The 19815-nt window shown below is 34.5% G+C and overlaps 2 protein-coding genes across 2 annotated transcripts; both read right to left on the minus strand.

Moving 5' to 3' along the window:
- Window positions 1–3378: 3378 nt before the first annotated feature.
- On the minus strand, window positions 3379–4828 carry LOC120333992 (glutaminyl-peptide cyclotransferase-like). The gene has a single exon (XM_039401429.2). The coding sequence runs from the start codon at window positions 4513–4515 to the stop codon at window positions 3457–3459; it is 1059 nt and encodes a 352-aa protein (XP_039257363.2). The 5' UTR covers window positions 4516–4828; the 3' UTR covers window positions 3379–3456.
- A 4637-nt stretch (window positions 4829–9465) lies between these two features.
- Window positions 9466–18174, minus strand: LOC120334601 (uncharacterized). Its single transcript, XM_039402106.2, has 14 exons — window positions 18085–18174; window positions 17683–17756; window positions 17123–17225; window positions 16469–16607; window positions 15969–16065; window positions 15576–15688; window positions 15060–15211; window positions 14246–14322; window positions 13832–14034; window positions 13199–13433; window positions 12236–12345; window positions 10984–11136; window positions 10089–10265; window positions 9466–9989 (listed from the first exon to the last, which is right to left on the minus strand). The coding sequence occupies exons 1-14, from the start codon at window positions 18132–18134 to the stop codon at window positions 9705–9707; spliced, it is 1968 nt and encodes a 655-aa protein (XP_039258040.2). The 5' UTR covers window positions 18135–18174; the 3' UTR covers window positions 9466–9704.
- Between the last annotated feature and the right edge of the window lie 1641 nt (window positions 18175–19815).

Here is a 19815-nt window from a genome sequence, read left to right on the forward strand (position 1 = left end):
TAATACACAAACTGCAAATAAATTTAATGAACACTTTTCCCAAGTGGCACAAAGCCTGCTTGACTGTATGCCACAACCAGCTGGCTGTGACAAAAATTACATTTCATATCTTGGGAAGCAAGAATCCTCATCCATGTTCTTAAGGCCAGCTACATCATTAGAAATAAAAAATATTATACGCGATATGAAGCCCAAGTCAAGTTTTGGAATCGATGGTATTCCATTTAAAATATTGAAATATGTTCCAGAACATATTATTGATATCCTGACATATATATTTAATCTTTCACTATCTAGTGGATTATTCATTGAAAGCTTCAAGACATCCAAAGTTCTTCCTCTGTTTAAAAAAGGTAGTGTTTCAGATCTTGGAAACTATAGACCTATTAGTCTTTTACCATCGTTTTCTAAGATTCTTGAAAAAATAATGTATAGTAGAATGTCAAACTACTTTGAAATTAACAATGTTTTCCACTCGCATCAATTTGGTTTCCGCAAGCATCACTCCACTGCTATGGCTGCTAATGTTTTGGTACACAAACTGACCAATGCGTTTGAATGCAAACAACATGCAATTGGAATATTTCTTGATATCTCAAAAGCTTTTGACACCATTGACCATTCCATCCTCTTAAGTAAGCTCTATCACTATGGAATTAGAGCCGTTCCATTCAATTGGATCAAGAGCTACCTTCAAGACAGGAAGCAAATTGTGCAATATGACAACTCATTCTCTACAAATATTTGTGTCATGAAGCACGGAGTTCCACAAGGATCTTTACTTGGCCCATTATTTTTTCTAGCTTACATTAATGACATGTCCAGGTGTCTGAAATCCTCTGAGTCGATCATGTTTGCTGATGACACTAACTTGATTCTTCATGGGGAAAACCTTGAAGATCTATTCACAGTTGCAAACCAAGAACTAACCAACATTCATAGCTGGATGTTAGTTAATAAATTATCTCTGAATGCTAACAAAACTAAATTTGTATTATTCCATCCAAGCAAGCATAAAAGTGTGAGTTGTTCAAAAAAACTACTGCTCAATGGCAATGAAATTGAAAGAGTGAAAGAAATAAAATTTCTAGGAGTTATCTTTGATGAAAATCTGTCATGGAAATCACAAATAATGCATGTTATTGGTAAAACAAAAAGAAACCTAGCAGTTTCTGCCAAAGTATCCCAGTGTGTTGACCAATCAGCTCTACTAGCAATGTTTCAATCATTACTACTTAGCCATATTCGATATTGTTGTTCAGTCTGGCTTCATGGTAATAAAACACTTGTCTCAAAACTGCAGAGTATTTGTAATAATTTTTTAAGAATAGTTTTTGGTAAAAGAAAACGTGAAAGTGTAGACTCTTACTTCAAATCACTAAATATACTTAAGGTTGAAGATATGATGAAATTTGAAATATTATCTCTAGCTCACGACTTCCATAATAATGCGCTGCCCAATTGCTTTAATGACATACTTGTCAAAAATACCTCCAACCGAAGAAGTAGTTCTGATTTATTCGTACCTTTCATGAGTAAATCCGTGAGTCAGCATTCCTTGTCTTTTACTGGACCCAAACTTTGGAATTCTCTTCCCTTAAATTTGAAGACGTTAAAGTCCAAAAAATCTTTTCAAAAACAAGTCAAGTCTCATTTAGTTTCCAAATATTAAATATTAAAAATTACTACTGGTGGTATTCGATGACAAAAACTTGGGACACTCCACACTTGCACATTATTGTTTTAATGAAAATGTTGAACAGCTATAATAATATTGTGCCACGACTATAATAATATCTTGCCACGACTTGGCCAGAACTAGTCCAGCACCAAAGAAATGGTATTGTGACATGCATGAGTATATATATATTTTTTTAAATATATAGGTAGCTAACGTACTCGGATGATATTTTCTTTAAATAACTGCACACATTCTATCACTTCACGCTCGTGTTTTTATCTTTTTCTAGCTGTGATGTCCCTTTCATACACGCTTGGTCTTATGTTTGAGTGTGGTATAAGGGTTGTAGATAGTACAATATTGTTCCTGCAAGGTTACTAATTATTGCAACTAGGCGAGCAGTAGAGCTATGTTGGATTCTCCCCTTCAGATTTTAATTTGCTGTGGGTCATTGTAATTGGATGTGGTTTTTATATCATTTATGTATGCATGCGTTTTATGTTAAGGCATGGTGTTTGAGTTGACTTGTTGGCCAAGGTATAGATAGTAAAATTTTGTGTGTTTTTTGCATGGTGTGATAAATTTTTCTCTGTCCCAAGCAGAATGTCATCATAGATCATCTATCCATCGCTATATAATGACAATACATCCCATTTAATTAAACAATTATTTTTTGCCTGTAATAAATAGTTCAGAGCGTTCCCCTTCACCCAATCATTGAAACATCTACTCGCAGTTTTATTTTTTGTTTTTCAGGTTACTTCAAAGTGATTAAATGAAGTAAAACACATAAGGAAAAAAACAAAAAAAGACTCCCGATATCCTGTGAAATAACAACCTCATTCCCATATCCTTGTCTGAAATCAATACCCAAGAATGAAAAACCTCACTTAGACCCTTTGTAACCAATTTATTTCCACATCCTACTTTACTTAATTATAGTAATTTTACTGTTACCGGTAACTTAATTACTTATTACAATCTGGACTATAATTTGGCAATAATAGGCTCTAATTTGGGGAATGGAATGGTCTCGCCCACCTCTTCATGCACCCAATTCTGGCAACTTTGGTTGGGCAACTTGGCATTTGACTCCAACTATAATCAGCTTGACAATATGTTTTCAATAGAATCTTCCTTTTATATACCTAATTAACGATTAGAAGATCGATCAATTTGGCAATGGCAACCATTACAAAAATATCAATATGGTGTGGCAGATAATTTTCTTTTCTAGTATTTATTTATTTATTTTTTTGTTTACTGTATAGTATACCCTAAATTTATCGCGTTTCATTCTTACTTAAATAACTTCTCAGTGGTTGTGTGTGTGTGTGGCTGGTGGGTGCATGTGAGCGTGTGTGAAATAACTTGATAATTTTAGGTGAGTAAACACGTACCACTTCCTCTTGGCAAAACCTTTCATCTTATATTTTGTACGTTATAAACCTTATCTAAGGTTTTGTTTGCTCCCCTGATTTCATAATCAGATTTTATTTATTTGTTTTTATCTGTCAAATGTATTGTTATGCTGATTATGGAGTCGAAATAAACTTATACTTATACTTATACTACGTATACCTTAACTGGGAACCAAAAAGTAGATTGCTGTTGTGTATTTGACTTACGCACTTTCCATTTTTACGACAAAATATTATTTACTTGAATAATATGTAAATGTGCCTGCTTAACACAACTTTAGACGTGAATACAGAATTTATTTGAATTCAAAACAAGTAGCGGAAATATATAACGGAAGCACGGCACATATTGCATTATAAGATATCAAGATGCAAATATTCAGAAACAAACACAACAAAAATTTTCGTTAGTCTTTCTATGGTAGTGAAGTCCAGGTTTTGCATGTTATCTTGCAAAGTGTGCCAATGCCATGGAAACGGTGACGGTATAACGTGCAAAACAGGTACATTACGCGTGTAAAACGGAATGTGGTCATCTTCAACGTAAGAGTTTGCAATTTTTTTCTTGAAATATAGATTTACCCCAAATATTTCTTTCTCAATTCGAATCAAGTCTGCGAAGTGTTCAGATTTCACAAATCTGTTGTTATAAAATTTCGGATTCGAACTACCAAGCAAATCAAGAAGTGCCAGCAGATCAATTGCATCTAACATTGTGTTGTTGGACTCAATATTATTGAGAGGCCATCGAGTATTGTGCCATTTTTTAGCCAAGTGCCTCGAACCGTATAGTGAATCTGTGTCAGTCCATTTTCCGAAAGCTTCTTCTCCGTCGAAAAATATGAGTTGTAGAGTCAAATTTTTTTTGTAAAAAGAAGAGTCGAGGTAATTACGTAACACAACAGCAATTTCTATCAACATTCCACATGGAACAGCTGAATCGGTGGCACCTATAAAATGCATTGGGGTTCTTTTGGAATCATAGTGGCATGCTAACACTAGACGTCTCTCTGCTCGAGGGTTATAGGTTGCAATGATATTTGTGAAGGAAGTAGGTCTGTGTGGATATGGTGGATACCCGACGAAAGTATCTAATTCTACAGTCCAGCCCAGAATTAATTGGAGGAATGTGATGATAATGCGACGAACATATTCAATATTGCTTGTTCCGGATGGTCTCGTAACTAACAGATATGGCAGAATATTATTCTGGAGTCTTTTTATATTTACAAAGCCTGTGATCTTCTTGATTTCGTTATTCTTAAGTGAGCGAAGCGTCCAATTACGTTTAGCATTGTACCATTCAGTTTCCTTTGCCGAAAGTCCACGTTCCAAGTTTGCGGCGGTGAAAGTTAAGCATGAACAAGCCAACAACATTGAAAGTAAAGAAAGTCCGAGTACATGGTTGCTCATTGCAAGTAGATAATGTTACATCAGCCAAGTAATCAAACTGTGACAACATATTTTGAAAGAAAATGAAGTTTTATGTTATAAAGTAACAAATATTATTTTATTTTATCAAACAAACTGTCAGGCCAGAGTAACAAAGCCATATAATGAATTTTGCTAGCGCATGACGTTGTTCAATAAAATTTAGATTAATGTTTGAGTTGTAAGGGAGGGTATTTGGACTTCGAATTTATAATTATTTTGTTATGCATCCGGTCGTCGATCAGCAATCTGTACATACGAATACAAACGTTCATTCTCATGAATAATGGATTGGACTGACGCGTGGAATAAATTCGCACTAAGGAGATTATGCTTGTAGTATGCAATATATAATTTCTGAAAATCAATATATACATCTATATCGTATAGCATACGTTTCAAATCTTCGAAGGAATAAGAAACCTAGTGATACTTTATATTTCAGGTTAGGTATATCTAGATTATGAACTATTTTATAATTAAAAAGAACACCTCGACTTAAATTGACATTTCGATCCCTTGCTAAGAAACCAATGTCAAATTGATAACACTCCAATACATATTCATTTCACTCATACTCAACTTCACAAAATGCGTTATTAGAAATTTAACTTGGGATTACCGCGGATGCGGACAATACTACAAAATAAAGACATTCTCGGCTTTGCAATATAAAGTAAAGAGCTCATTGTGCAAAGATTTCTTGCCTTTGATATTCTTAGAACAACCAACTTCATTTCCAACATTATTTCTTACACCGTCTCACGACCAAGATGCTGAGCCCTTTTTTAATTCCATGATAAATAATGAATACCGAAATGAAAGTGCGCAATGATTTGTATTTATCATAATATATTTTATTCATGAGCATAGTCATCTTTTGCAACATAATTTAGAACGACACTTTGTACAATTTGTTTTTGCATTTTGAGACACCAGAAATGTAAAACGTCATCGAGTAAGGCGTAAATTGCTGTGAATATATATCCTTAACATTACATACGCTAGTCTGTCTGCTCTACAAAGATTTGGGTTTAAAGTCTAGAAAAACTATTCTACACTGAAAAATGAAGTATATCATCATAAAGCTGCGTTCTAAATAATAAAAAAATTCTTCTGAGGTGATTGGCTTTCTTCCCCACAATCTAGCTTAACTTCCCAATCCATAGCTCTGACTAATAATTCCCAATGGATTAGTCATATGACTAGCAAAGCAGAAATATCCTGATGTAATTATACTAATAAGCAAAACCCCACAAAATCGATAAGCTCGATGAAAATATCAAGAGTATGGCTGGGAGTTCTAATTCCGTATACTTGAGTCCCTCGAAATCAATATTGAAATGTGCATTACGAAAATCGACAAAAGTAAATCAGAGCAAAAAACTCTACGGAAATTAGGTCAACCAGTATGTAAAGATATACGCGAGACTTACTACGAGCTTCGTATAACAGTTATGCTAATTTTAATGATCGGTCATTTTTTGTGATCTCGTAGACAGACGATTAAGAAGCATATACGATTTTTGACTTCGATATACTGAGCTATTTTGTTGCTGCTATGCTATGTTATCTGCTTCGTTGTAATCACAGTTTTCTTTCGATGTAACTGTTGCTATATAGCGTTTCATAAATATTGTAAAGTAAGATAAATCTGACATGGAAATTTATGCATACCCATTTAGGCATTCACTTCTTGTTTACAAAAATGGGTTTTCACTTAACTCGACAATTCAAACATCTTTAAATATAGCCCCCGGCGACTCTATATGCCACAAAATGCCATTACGCTCTTTCACGGTTATGCAATCGAAGACTAGAACCGTTTCAATTTTGCGTGCCAATATTGACTTTCGCAGGTGGACAACCGTTTGGGCCGGCGTTTGATTTTGATCCAATACTTAATCCAATACAGAATAACAGTTGACATAGTTTGTAAAGACGTGAACAATTTCCCGTACTTCTCTAGTTGCGCAATTCTACAGACATCTATGAGACTGCGAGTTTCCGAATGACATCACTAGCCCAGTCGAACACATACTTGCCATACCTAGAAGGAAGGCCCCTATATGAAAAGGCACTGCATAAGCAGTCTACGTCATTGCTCCGTGCCCGATATAGCATAAATTATCCCTGAATGTGTTACGCAACATTAAATATTTTTTCACTAAAAAGGCTTTCACACTACGTCATGGAATGTGTTGATGTGCACGGTACAAGTTGAATTCCAACTTTCAAGTTGAGTTCATCCTAAACATACTAATGTCTACATTATGCGCTTATTTACCGCCATTAAGCATGAGAAAACCTTAACAAAATAGTCGCTGCAATCTCGAATATTTACGGTATATGAAATCAAACCGTTCAGTATGCAAACCGTTCTGAAATTTATCCATTTTCTGTAGGCATGCCAGTTCAAAAGCAACATCTGAAAGTGGGGAAATTATTGAAAATATATTTTCATGAAACGACCACGATGCGTTACAATCATGAACAGAAAATGGAAATTGACGATTGGGAAGCTATCGAAAACGTTCAGCGTTATAATTTAGCTGAAGTAGGTATGCAGTACAGCCAACGTAGAAGCTAGTTGGAACAAATCAACGACAAATCGGTCGCTAATATGCGAAACTGGTCGATTGCTCAATTCCCAACAGTTGAACAAAATGAGCAACACACCTGCCGCACATACCGCCAAGGAAAAAAGCTAGTAATATTTCTCGCGTCTCATGCCTACTAACTTATATCGACACGCTATATGTTTTTCTGCAGATAGATTATTGCGAATGCAAAATCGGCTCCTTAACTATTTTATTGAAAGAACAGTAATAAAGACGAACCATGCAACCATGTCAGCAAATAGATATTCCAATGCTACATTTCACACGATAACGCAAAAAATTGTTGATATCTGCGACGTAATTACAACTGTCAAACACCAAACCAACTCTTATATATACGCACATGGATGCATATTATGAGACAGACCCACTAGGAATATTCGATGACAGCGAGTTCCTTACGTTATCCATTCAATTATTTTCGAACAAAACATACTTTTTCGTATGTCGACAATCACATCATAGTGTGTTTGTGAGAGGTCTTAATCACCAATCACACAATTTCTGCTATATATACCGGTGTATAATTGATTTGTGGTGAATGTAACATGAAAATAGAAGTAAGGTCTCAGTGAAAAACAGCGTGCGATTCGATATTGAAGTCCTATAATTGCGTCCGTTTCCATATCTCGGCCCATCCATGCTATCCAAAAACGTAGGTAGGTTCCTAAGCATATATCTTGAATAGATGGTGTCCTTTATTTATCTGAATACGTACGCTAAGGCGTGCACGACGCACGGGAAATAAATAATGCACAAGACATATTACAACTGTCATGTGAAAGCCCCGTTCAATTTCTCAAAACATTCCAATTTATATTTTTCCCAGTCTGTGTTTTTTCTTTAATCTATTTTGTGATATTAAAGCAGGATTTTGATTTGAATTTTGTGTTTAATGTTATCCATAGCACGTCGTCACCTTTCAGTTTTTCTTGTAGCAACCAGCATGGGCAATGTCGTTTGTAGTAATACAAATGCTTCTATTATTGATGAGTCATCATTCAGCAAAACAAGATTATTCTGCTCAATGAACGATTGCACTACTTAGCCTCGTTTGCTTGTGATCAATATCAAATAATGTTTTGAGCATTCAATTCACCACATATCATTGTTCAACTCCCAAAGCAATTAATTACGTGGTGTAGGTTGCCTCTTGTTAAATTTATTTCAGAGCTGTATACATTCACTATAAAAAAAAACTTCTGTATTGCTTACATTTACACCTGATTCTTTTATTGGCCCGTTGAATACATTTGACTTCTATTTTCTGAAATGTTTTTATACCGATGTTATGATATCTTTTAAACTTTTACATGCAGTTTTCAGATCTCCTAAAGCAGGGGTCGGCAACCTTTTTTCGCTCGCGGGCCAAAATCAAAGGTTGCAAGTCATTGGCGGGCCGCACATAATTTTAGAATGTTAAAAATCGAATGGATGACCGATGAATCACATTTAATCACACAGATCAGAAGTTAAATTTTAGGCAGCGGGCGAAGACTGAACATTTGGAAATTTTTTGCGCCATCAAACCATTTGCATCTAGCATCAACCTTTCTGCGTTTTGTTGTCATTTGTCTAAATTATATTTAAATTATAGGCTCATTAAACGAGTAATTGTGAATTATATACTTGTTACGTTATAATATAATTTAGTCTACACGTAAATTCTTTTGCGTAAAGAATATAATCGACAAAACAGCTATAACTTGTTATACTATAATTCAGTGAAGCGTTGCGGGCCGGATTTGGCCCGCGGGCCGTAAGTTGCAGACTCCTGTCCTAAAGGTATCTTGAGGGCTGTGTGCACGTTTTCCATCATCCTAGAGATTTTCTGACCTACCTTATGACTGTTTATATACGCCAGTTTAACGTCACTGTTTTACTTGATATTATTACAGTCTGTTTTTTATATACGGTCAATGAATGATTCAAAATTGTTTGTGCGGTTGTTGCAATCCTGAGCATTGAGGCAAAAACTACTTATACGCGTGTCGGATACTGTCTTATGATATATCTTACCAAGTTTGAAACGTTTATTATCTTATTACTATGTGCGTCTGTAGTTTTTGGTCACATTTGAATTTATTTTTTTATCGCCTGACAAATCTTTTGAGATGCAGGCGACAGCCGTATATATACAACAAGTGAGGCTTTTGAGATCGTAACTTCATAAGTTTTTCCATACTCATAGTAGTGTTTGGTGTATAAGGTAAGTATATTTGCCGTGTCAAAATAATTCTGTGTGAATTCACGTGTCTCGATTTTTAGACAAGTTTTTTGCTTGTCGATTGAGGCAGTTACCAACTAGTGGTAAAGGTAATTCATTTCTTTAATAAATATACAACTTGTTGTGCCTATTTTTTTGGCACTACTAAAAGTATCAAAACATGTCATAAATAATAGTATAAAAATATATGATATAACAGCAAGATATATAATCACAAAACTAAAAATTGGCATGGTAAAGTGTGAAAAGAGGTGTAGAAATACAGAATACTTTATAAACGTGAAGAATTTCGACGATGTCGATTGTTACTTTTTTTTTTCTCATTATCTCGGGGTTCGAAAAGATGAGTTGACTATTTGTGACACTCTCTCGGTTAGTAATCCCAAATTTGCTTTGTATAGTTTCTCATTACTCATGTCTACGGGTCTTGGAAGACGGACCATGATGCGCCTCACTCGCTCGCTGATACCCTCTGGTGGCCAAGACACCCATCGAAGCATTACTGGAAGAATGGGTTTTTGTAGACTCATCGCTAGAGCAAGATCTTGCTCGCAGTTGGCGCAATTTGCATATTGTGGAGTAATACAACATAGCACTAAGCTTGCTTCCTGTGAAATAGATTTAATCCAGTAAAATCTGTATTTTAACATGTTTCCTATTGACAGAAGAGGTAACTTGTGAATATGTAAAATCATTTATACAAATACCTTCATATTTCTTTGAATATGCGTTTTCAAAGTTTCCGATTGCATGAGATCGGCATAAGATGCGGATGACGATGTAGTGCGTACACTCATGCGTGACAGTGACGGCCTTGTTGACATTGTTAAATCCGCCCAGCACGGCATATCATGTGCAAGAAAGTGGTCAGCAATGTGAAGTACCTGTGAAATTCACAGTATATCTATTTATTTTAATATGTTGAGATTCATCTAATTGGCCTCTCATCGTACGAAAATGGCCCTGCCTGTCGCTCGCGTTTGTGTGGTGACCCAAAATGCGCCACTGCTGGATCTCTTCCCAATTTGTACTTTCTGAGTTGGAGTCAATTTGTAGGTACAGATTTTCGGAAACTGGTAATATTTCGTTTAAAATTCTGCAGTATTGGAATTGGCTCATTTTACTAAACTGTCACATCAGACATGTGTCAGGAAAATACTGGTAATATTTTATTTCCCCGATTGCTATATAATATTTTTACAAAAGATCTGACGTCTTCTTCGATTAATAATCAAAAACAAAGATAGTACGATGTGTATTATTGTGGCCCAGTAAACATTTCTATTGCTATTGACATGTTCTGCCAACCGAGAGTGCGTTTCAACAGAAGTTCAAGTGAATGATTGACAATTTTGCGCAACGGATTCAAGTCAAGTCAAGTTCAAGTCTTTAATACCAAGGAGGTAATTTGTAACATATTCTAGAGAAAACATAACTTTTGTACAAGGCATACTATATTTTTGAAACTTTGGGGTATAATTATACACAAACAGGTTGTTAACCTCGAACAAAATTACATTTTGTTTTGTTACAGCGTTAATATAAAAGCCGAATTATTTTGAAGAAGAATTCATAAATACAAATTAGCAAAAATCTTTTCACCTTTGCTTGCATATCCCACTGGTAACTTATAAATACTTTTGCGTGTAAAGTTTCCTCTTCGAATGGAGACATTGTGTGAGCTCTCAGATTTGCGTTCTGAGCACACAAGGCTCTCAATGGCTGGATTCCATCATTCATTCTGTCGATGTATGTCTATAATGATGTATAAAATGTTTAAAATAGCATTGATGTTATAATAATTCTGAAAAGATTTTGTTTTAGCTGTGATAGATAACCATTTTCAAATATTACAATAATATATAAAAGATTTTGGTTACCAATGTCTGAGAGTATAGCAATTGTGCTATTAAATTAACACCGTGAGGCCATGCCTCTCATTTTATATCTTTTATTTGAGTATACGTGTGTAAACGTTCTGTAATTATACGAAAAAGGGAGATATATACAAAATCTGAAGCTATGTTGAAGGTATATCCATAACGCCTCACGATATTTATCCAATAAAAATGAAACTTGAACAAAACTGATGAGACAGAGTTATTCAAATGGACGCTTGAGTGATATCTTTCATTTTCATTTAGACAAAGAAACATTTTTTGATTAATAAAACCCCAAAAACTAGGAAACATCCTCATTCGTCCGCATGACAATCCCAAGTCTCAATAAGATGATGATATGATGAAAAATACGTAAGAACAAGAGTGGGCAAAGTTTTTGCATGACGGGTTAACATTTTCAAACTTAGACTGGTAAGTTTATAAATATAATTATTCTCAACCCTATTACAGAAGCAAAATTGCAAAAGAACAAGCCTTGTACCAGTTTGTATTCATTATCAATATTAATAATAAGGCCCTCATTGTCTAAAACTAAATCATCGAAATTTGGGATGAATGTCAGTCTATTGATATCCGATGTTCAATTTGGAAATCAGGCACCAATCAGCGAAGTGTAACAGTCATTGAATATCGATGGAGTTAACTATATCTCTCCCAGTTACTTGCGACCAAAGTGACTATAGTCACTTTGCTTGCGACAAAGAAAAAGTGACAATTTCAAACGATTATTGAAATAGGTCACTATACGCTATGCACGCAATAGTTTGTCCTGCAGGCCAGATCAACCTCTGCACCCAAAATTCATGTATGACGTTGTTCAGATGTAGATATACGTGCCCTTTAACCGTGTGGATTCGACACGCGGACCTTAGTTTGCCTATGTTTGCCTTAGAATATTTTTGAGTGGAAAAAATGCTTGACTAAAAAAAAACGATTTGGCATCAAACTCCCACCTGTTCTAATACAATTCCCGCTATTTTATCTGGTGGTTTGATCAGATGCTCAAGAACATCCAGACTCTCTGAATACATCTTTGTCTCAAAGTCAATTGAGGGTGAGTCACCTAAAAGAGTAAAAATATAAAATTAAGTTTCGTATGAGTAGTTACTTATTAGCACATTAACTACAAATCAGGCTTTCTAGATCTAGGTTTTAAAGTACATGGATATTTCGCACGTAAATATTCTCTCCACAATTTGCCCAGTTTATACCATTTCAGAGAAAAGATTTTTTGAGACATATGTATGTACGAGAATGGGGCGCTCTTTGATATATCGGTTACTAATTATTATAACTCATCCTGTGACTGCTCAGAAAAATTCAAATTTTTTTTTCCGGAAAGAGGGAAAGTTGTGGCGTGTTCAGAATAGCAGTACCTATGTGATTTACAACAATGTTTGTTGTAAACTGCTTGTCTGAGGAAGTCTGACTCTGGTCGGACGAAACGTTACAGAAATACATTTGTCTGGACTCTTTAATTGGATAGAATAGTCATGTTTATTCCAGCTACAGTATCCTTGCAGTATACGCATACGGATCCACTAGCATAAAGGCATAGAGAAAAGATAGGGAGTTAGTCTCGCGCAACCCAACTCAAACCTATGTGATTAGCGTCATATTCTTAATAAAACATAATAGTGATATATATTATTTAGCATGAAATTCTATTTTTACGAAACTATCTCGACAGAATTGATGTATTTAGCTTCAACGTATTCCGTTTTAAGGAATCGTATTACTAATTCTTAGTTTTTAAGTGAGTTTTTTATGTACATGATTTGATGGGTATACATTTTGCATGTACTGTCAATTACACACGGTTGCGGGGGCTGGAAGGTAATAAAATTTGATCCAAAATTTTAGTATTATTATGTACAAAAACTTGCCTCCCAGACAGAAATTTTAACGCAACTTACCCAGTGCGGCTTTGAGTGGATTTTTCAATTTATCCCATACATTTTTAAAAGCTGCTGTTGCTATGGTCCGTCCTCCACCAAGCCAAGACGAGAATAAAACTTCGTGAAAAACAAACGGAGATGCTGCAGCTGATTCTGTTAAGATGCATATGACGTGATTGCATTGGGCTAAAAGCCCGCCGTTAAGCTTTAGAAATTCAGATCTTGACTGTCCCAACTTTCCATGAGTAATTACCTGATAATATTCAAACTCAGATATTATTTTATTTCCAAAATGGTTGAAATATTGGAAAGAAAACGATAAAATTACAGAAACACTCGAATATAGTTACTAGTTTTATTTATTACTATTAAACAATTGAATAGTAATGTCGAGATAGGTTAAATGTTTAACCTGATATCTTAGTACTTGGCCTCTGTTAGCAAGATACGTGTTTCAAACGAGTTGAAGTTCCCGATTTTTATAAAAGAGTGCAGACAAAGCAGCACCGGTAGGTCAGGACCATAAAATATTTGGATGGTATCGATTCATACCTAACCGAATTTTATATTTCGGGGCATAAAATATACACAAAGTTATGAATATCAGCTTATAATAACTAAACACTATTTCTGTACAAGGTTATCATTTACCTTGAAACCTCGCCTTCCTATGTCTGAATTCAAGTTTGTGGCCAGTCTGACGTCTTGCGGATCATAAATAATATAAACATGGTCTTGTTTTGGACGAGTGACCCGCGCTCGTAAATGCCAGTTGTCGTCGATTTTTTGCTCTTTTTCCAAGACTTGAAACAATTGTGACGTGATTTTTTTCCTTATTATTTTTGAATCAATTCCTGAAATTAGGTTTATTATCTCAATTTCGTGAAAAGGATGAACTATAAAATAGTACAATAGGACAAACTTTGTATCAAAAAAGCTAGTTGTATTATTAAAAATATTTTCAATTTAAATAAAATCCGTGGACGAATGAATGAATCTCTGGGTTAAGAGAGCCGATAAGACAACGTAATCATATAGCGAATCAACAAGATGGAAAAAACTTACCTAACGACCACTGCAATTCTGAGTCAGACGACGCGAGCAACAAATAGCCGTCCACCGCTTGTTCGGAAAATGACTGCCTAAAACAAGGATAGAAATGATATTTTGATTAGAACATAATTAATTGAATAATTAGCTGATTTAGATCGATAGATAAGATAATTCCTTTAAAAACTATTCCATAGTACAAAAATAGACTACAACATAAACACAGAACAAAAGTTCAGGAAAGCTGCCGAAACCCCAAATAAAATTTGAAACGTGAGACATTTAGTTACTTCACGGACAATCTCGCCTTGTAGCATGAGAGAGAAACAAATTAAGATACTCCATTGGAGGCTTAAGTCTCTGAACTAGTGAGCAATAAAACATGAACACGCAAGTGAAAAAAATGTTATAAAATAATCTATAATCATCCTCTGGACTTGAGAGCATTGTAACAACACATGTCGGTAATATACGAACACAAATAAACTATAGTTATTCCGGTCTACCAGAACGCAAACTAACAATAAACAAAACCAATGTACGATATCACATGGGTAGTATATACGCAGAACACTAGAATATACGAACAGAAAATTGAAGCATACTGAAATATAAGACGGGCGGTTTATACTTTTTCGCTATGACTTAAACTACCAGTAAAAGGTGTGGGGAATTCGAAACAAACTTATACAGCTTCACATGATGATAACTGACAATACGAGCATGCCTACATGAGAATTTAAAACACCTCAATAGTTATTCTAAACATTTCTCAACAGATACCAAAATTAAGGTTAGATTTACTGTCTGTCAAGTTTTGTGCATTTACCTGTAAAATTCTCTAATTCCAATAGAATATAACCATTCATTAACATCATACTGTGTCCAATGAACGACATGTTTACTTTGATACGCTCCAGTAAATTCACCATCACTTGGTGGTACAATTGGTCGCACGTATGGTGTTTTCATTGATGCAACCTGGCAATATAGAAGTCATCAAATCATTCGTAACATATGGGGCAGATTCAAAGGTTTCGAAAATTTAAAATCGTAGTATTGGCTATTCGTGTATCGTTTTGTGCGTTGAAAGTTCATTTTAATTATCGTTTTATAAAATAATGTTATATAGCAGAGACGAACATATGGCTGTAGCATGCAAGGACAATATTTGGCACAAAAATGTTCAAAAGTAGTTCCCATGAAAATTCTAAAAAAGTGAAAATTTTCAACAGAGTTTGAAATAGAAAATGAAGTAAATTTACAGTAATTTTATTCATACAAATACTGAGAATTATCCTAGAGTATTTTCTCGAGTAGAATGTTTTAAATCTGATCATAGTACCTGCTCCAGTCTTTCAATAAGAGCTCCAACCGCAAATGATGATTTCTCTGCTGTTGATAAGCTGGAAAATTCAGTCAAATCCACGACTTCTGCCTGCGCTGACATCAGAGTTTCTACAAAAAAGGGAAATAAACGACATGTTTTTGGTGAAGCTAGTTCGTAGGATTTTTCTTAGCAGTGAAAATAAATCAACGAATGAATGAAGCGTTAAACCTCAAACGAACTTGAAGTGAACAAAGTGCTGAATTAGCAGACAGGGTGATTTTATTCATGAATATCGAAATTGTCTGAATACCACAATTGGCTGCGAATAATCCTTGTTTCATTACAGCTTATTGTTGTATTATAGTTTACCATAAAACCAGCAAGTACTACACCAGAAAAACAACTTGCCTGTGAATGATCTTGTCAGTGAAATCGGTTCCAATAAAACACAAAATACTCGAGGTTGTTTTGCCACTTCGTCTGTGGTAATTCGTTCAAGAATAATCTGCGAGATGAATGAGTTTTAGTAATTTCATTACATATTAAACGTTTATTTTTGAATGAAAAATATTTCGATTCTTACGATAACGTTTTAGCTAAGTTCTAATCATAGTCATAATTTCATAAACTTTAATTAGCTCTATGATGAACTTTGACAGCATTTTTAACCGACAAGAGTCTTATACAAAATAAAAAAACATGAGATCTCTTGGGAATCGGGAACCTTTACAGCTATCTTTAAATCCGCATAACAGAGGTGGCGACAGTACTTTCCGTATAGTCTTATCATGGATTTATACAGGTGAAGAATTCATCTAGATTCTAGGCGATAAATATTTACGATCATAATGAAGTGAAGCTTGTATCAACTTTGTTTTGATATTTCGTGAAGTATTTATTTGATTTACCTTGCTTTCATATACGGAAACTGGACATGTCATGTAATCTCTTGAAATCAGTATGATTGCAGCTCGGCATCTATCAACTGCTTCTAATCGCAAAGTCAACCAACTCGGATCATTAACTATTCCTTCGTCTTTATCGAACCTGTTATATAATTCTTAAATAAAATAGGAAATTTTCAACATAAGATAGAAATTTAATAGTTTTCCCTGGGAAAGGTAAGCCATAAGACATTTTACTCAGTGCTAATCCACGGCCTCTCGTTCGGTATCCAGTCCATGTCGGGCATAGGAATACTAATGTATGGGCTTGATGTTAGAGAAAGCCGAAATCTATCAGCGGTTACTTGATCCGCTCATCTCGCTAATACTTACCCCCACGTGATTTGAACCTGTAAATTTGCGCAAGGTTATCTTAGGTGTGATGCCTAGGGTATTCGGTGTATTCCTGACGCGGTAACCGAGCCAATGATTTTTATATACGATAGTATCCATAGTGATATCACCCAATGGTAACATTTATTTATTTATTATGACCCTCTCATTTTAATTGAAATTCACCCACATGGGGTCTTAAAAACATTTTTTTTCACTCAGGCATAGGCAATTACAAGCATCGAAAGTATATTCAAATATACAATATATATTATTAATAAGTACCAAATGTCTTCTCCTAAGTTATTTTCTTTTATTTGCTGTACGAGTTCAACAACAAATTTCTTCTCATTGAAACTGGAGTCGGGCGAGTAGGATATGTAAATACCTGCAAAACAAATATTCTCTCTTATACGTATACATATATTCCGATATTTTTTGAAATTTTTGGCTTCATGTTATTCAGTTTGGTTATAAAATCTAGAAAGTTAAAATTTGAAAAAAAACTATAATTAATGTTGAAAGAAATGTTTTGATCTGGTTTGAGCAAATTAATTATTCAAAAAATTCCAACGTATATATGTAGTAGTCACCATAATAAATGGTACGGACTCAATATATGAGCTTCGTCGTATGTATCTTCATATATATATTATATATAACAAAATATTTTGTTTTGCATCACATGTTTTGTTTGTTCACAATGGTCGTCTTCTAATTGAAGGAACCTGATTGAGTGATTGCGATGTATTTTTGCACACAAGCACAAGTATGTTTTTTAACGAAAATCTTTAACGACTACCTGCTTATTGTACAATCAATCAATTTTACACAACCCAACTTACTTTTTTTGGCCTTTTTCGGCTTTTTCAATTTTGTATTAGCCGGCTGTTGCGTTTCGTCTTTCTTTTTGTCTTTTCTGAAAATAGTTGCTTATTTGAGAATCACTAACGCCACATTATTATGTTTCAACTTGTCTGGACGCAATTGAATATACAATAATCTAAGCTGTGCCTCAATAACTCGTTTCATTTGCAGTAAGTGCATGCTTGTTAACAGACCAAAATAGCGTAATTTAACAAGATCATTTAATGCGCTAAATTAAGTACAGAATTACGCTAACTTCAGGGTAGCCTATTTGTTATCATAAGATTGGTGAACTAGAAAAAAAATTCCATCAAGTTCTATTTAGTTTCTTTCATCATAAGCATTGAACATTTTTTGAATGGAACATGAAATCCACGTACTTTTTCTTTTTCGCTTTTTTGTCGCCATTTTCATCCTTTGCGTGAGGCATTTTAAATAATTTTTACAAGTGTTAGACGCTAATTTAATCTGGAAAAGTGATTAAAATATTAAAAATTATGCAGGATAAATATATTTAACTCTACTATCAAAAACGGCTATTGGGTTTATGTTGGTACAATGGTCGATGTCTACATATAGAACCTTGGGTAAAATAACTGCTTGCCTATATGGCTGTTCGGACAATAATTCAACTTGTCAATAAGAAGAATTGCGGTATAGAGGCCAATTGTGTAATATTAAACAAAATCCTATATACCTGCTGTGTACTGAAATCGTACGGATTTAATTAAGCTCTGAAAACAGATGCATTGCATCGTCACAATTGGCGTTACGAATAATGGTATGAAACAGTTGCCTCTCAACCTTCTTGTGACGCTACGACAAAGATACGCATACCTTGTAGTAGAATAAAACCGCATAGAAAAAAACAACAAGAAAGAGCATCTTTACACGTGGGTGATTTACGCTCCGGCAGCTTCAACACATTATCAATATCGACATTTTAATGTGACAACTTCAAAACAGTTTTTGTTGCACAAATATTCAACGGCAACAACGCTTATTTTAAACATTTAAGAAATGCATTATATTTCATTCTAGACGCCACAATTTCTACTTAACAAAAAGTCCGTTTGCTTCAAAACAATATTTACGGTGTATGTTACATATCACCATTATCGCCAAACCATTCCTTTACGTATTGTCTACACTACACCACGTAAATTAACAAAATAGTCAATTGAATAGAACCATGAAGAACCAGAAACGTCACATAAATAACTCAGCGTTCAGCTCATTTTATTGACCACGCACGATACAATATCTTTTCATACATAGCGGTAAACGGTGAAAATGTCGTTTTGTTTGTCTGTGTTATATCACCTTGATTTGTTACTTAGAGATATACAGCTACCAACTAAATAATACTTTTTTTCCAGTGTATTTACTGACAATTGTTACACAAGTTGTAGAAAACTAGAAAATTAACTACTGTTAATCGCACTGCACGACTTTGGTACGAAAAAGATTATGATGATCTTGAACCTTCGCTGATACAAGTGTCTGAAAAATTTTATTGAGACATTGCTATTCCAAGAAACTTAAAAGCGACGGAACCAAGAAGCATTTCTGTTATTAGAACCTAAGCTCAACTAAACTCCAACACGATAGGCCAGAACAGGCGTACGTAATCGCAGGTGCTCGTGCTTCGTAATATAAATCGTTTTCAATGTATTGTTCCAAAATTGGTAAGCATATCATATATCACAGTACATCAAACTTACTCTCGCCCTATTCAAAATTCTAAATATATACAAGCTTAAAGTTTTATGGTTTATATTACCCTTATATCTTATATCATCTTATATAAAAGGCTGGCGGAAATTTGATAGAAAAAATCGTCATAAACATTGATCCAAAAGTGAGAATTGAGCAATTCAACTTTTAAAATTTTTGATAACTATGCGACGTAGCCAGAATAATATACCATTTCATGTATTGAGTATCGATCTGTTTTAGTATAACTTTTAACCTTAATGCGATAAAGTAAACGGAGCAGATCAAGCTTCTTCGGGAAACGTTTTCTTAAACAGTTTAAAATGATATTCATTTATTTTACTAGCCAAATACCAACACTATATTAAGTCATTTTTTAAAATAATTTGGGCATC

This window comes from Styela clava, chromosome 15, assembly GCF_964204865.1.
Source record: "Styela clava chromosome 15, kaStyClav1.hap1.2, whole genome shotgun sequence".
Lineage (NCBI taxonomy): Eukaryota > Metazoa > Chordata > Ascidiacea > Stolidobranchia > Styelidae > Styela > Styela clava.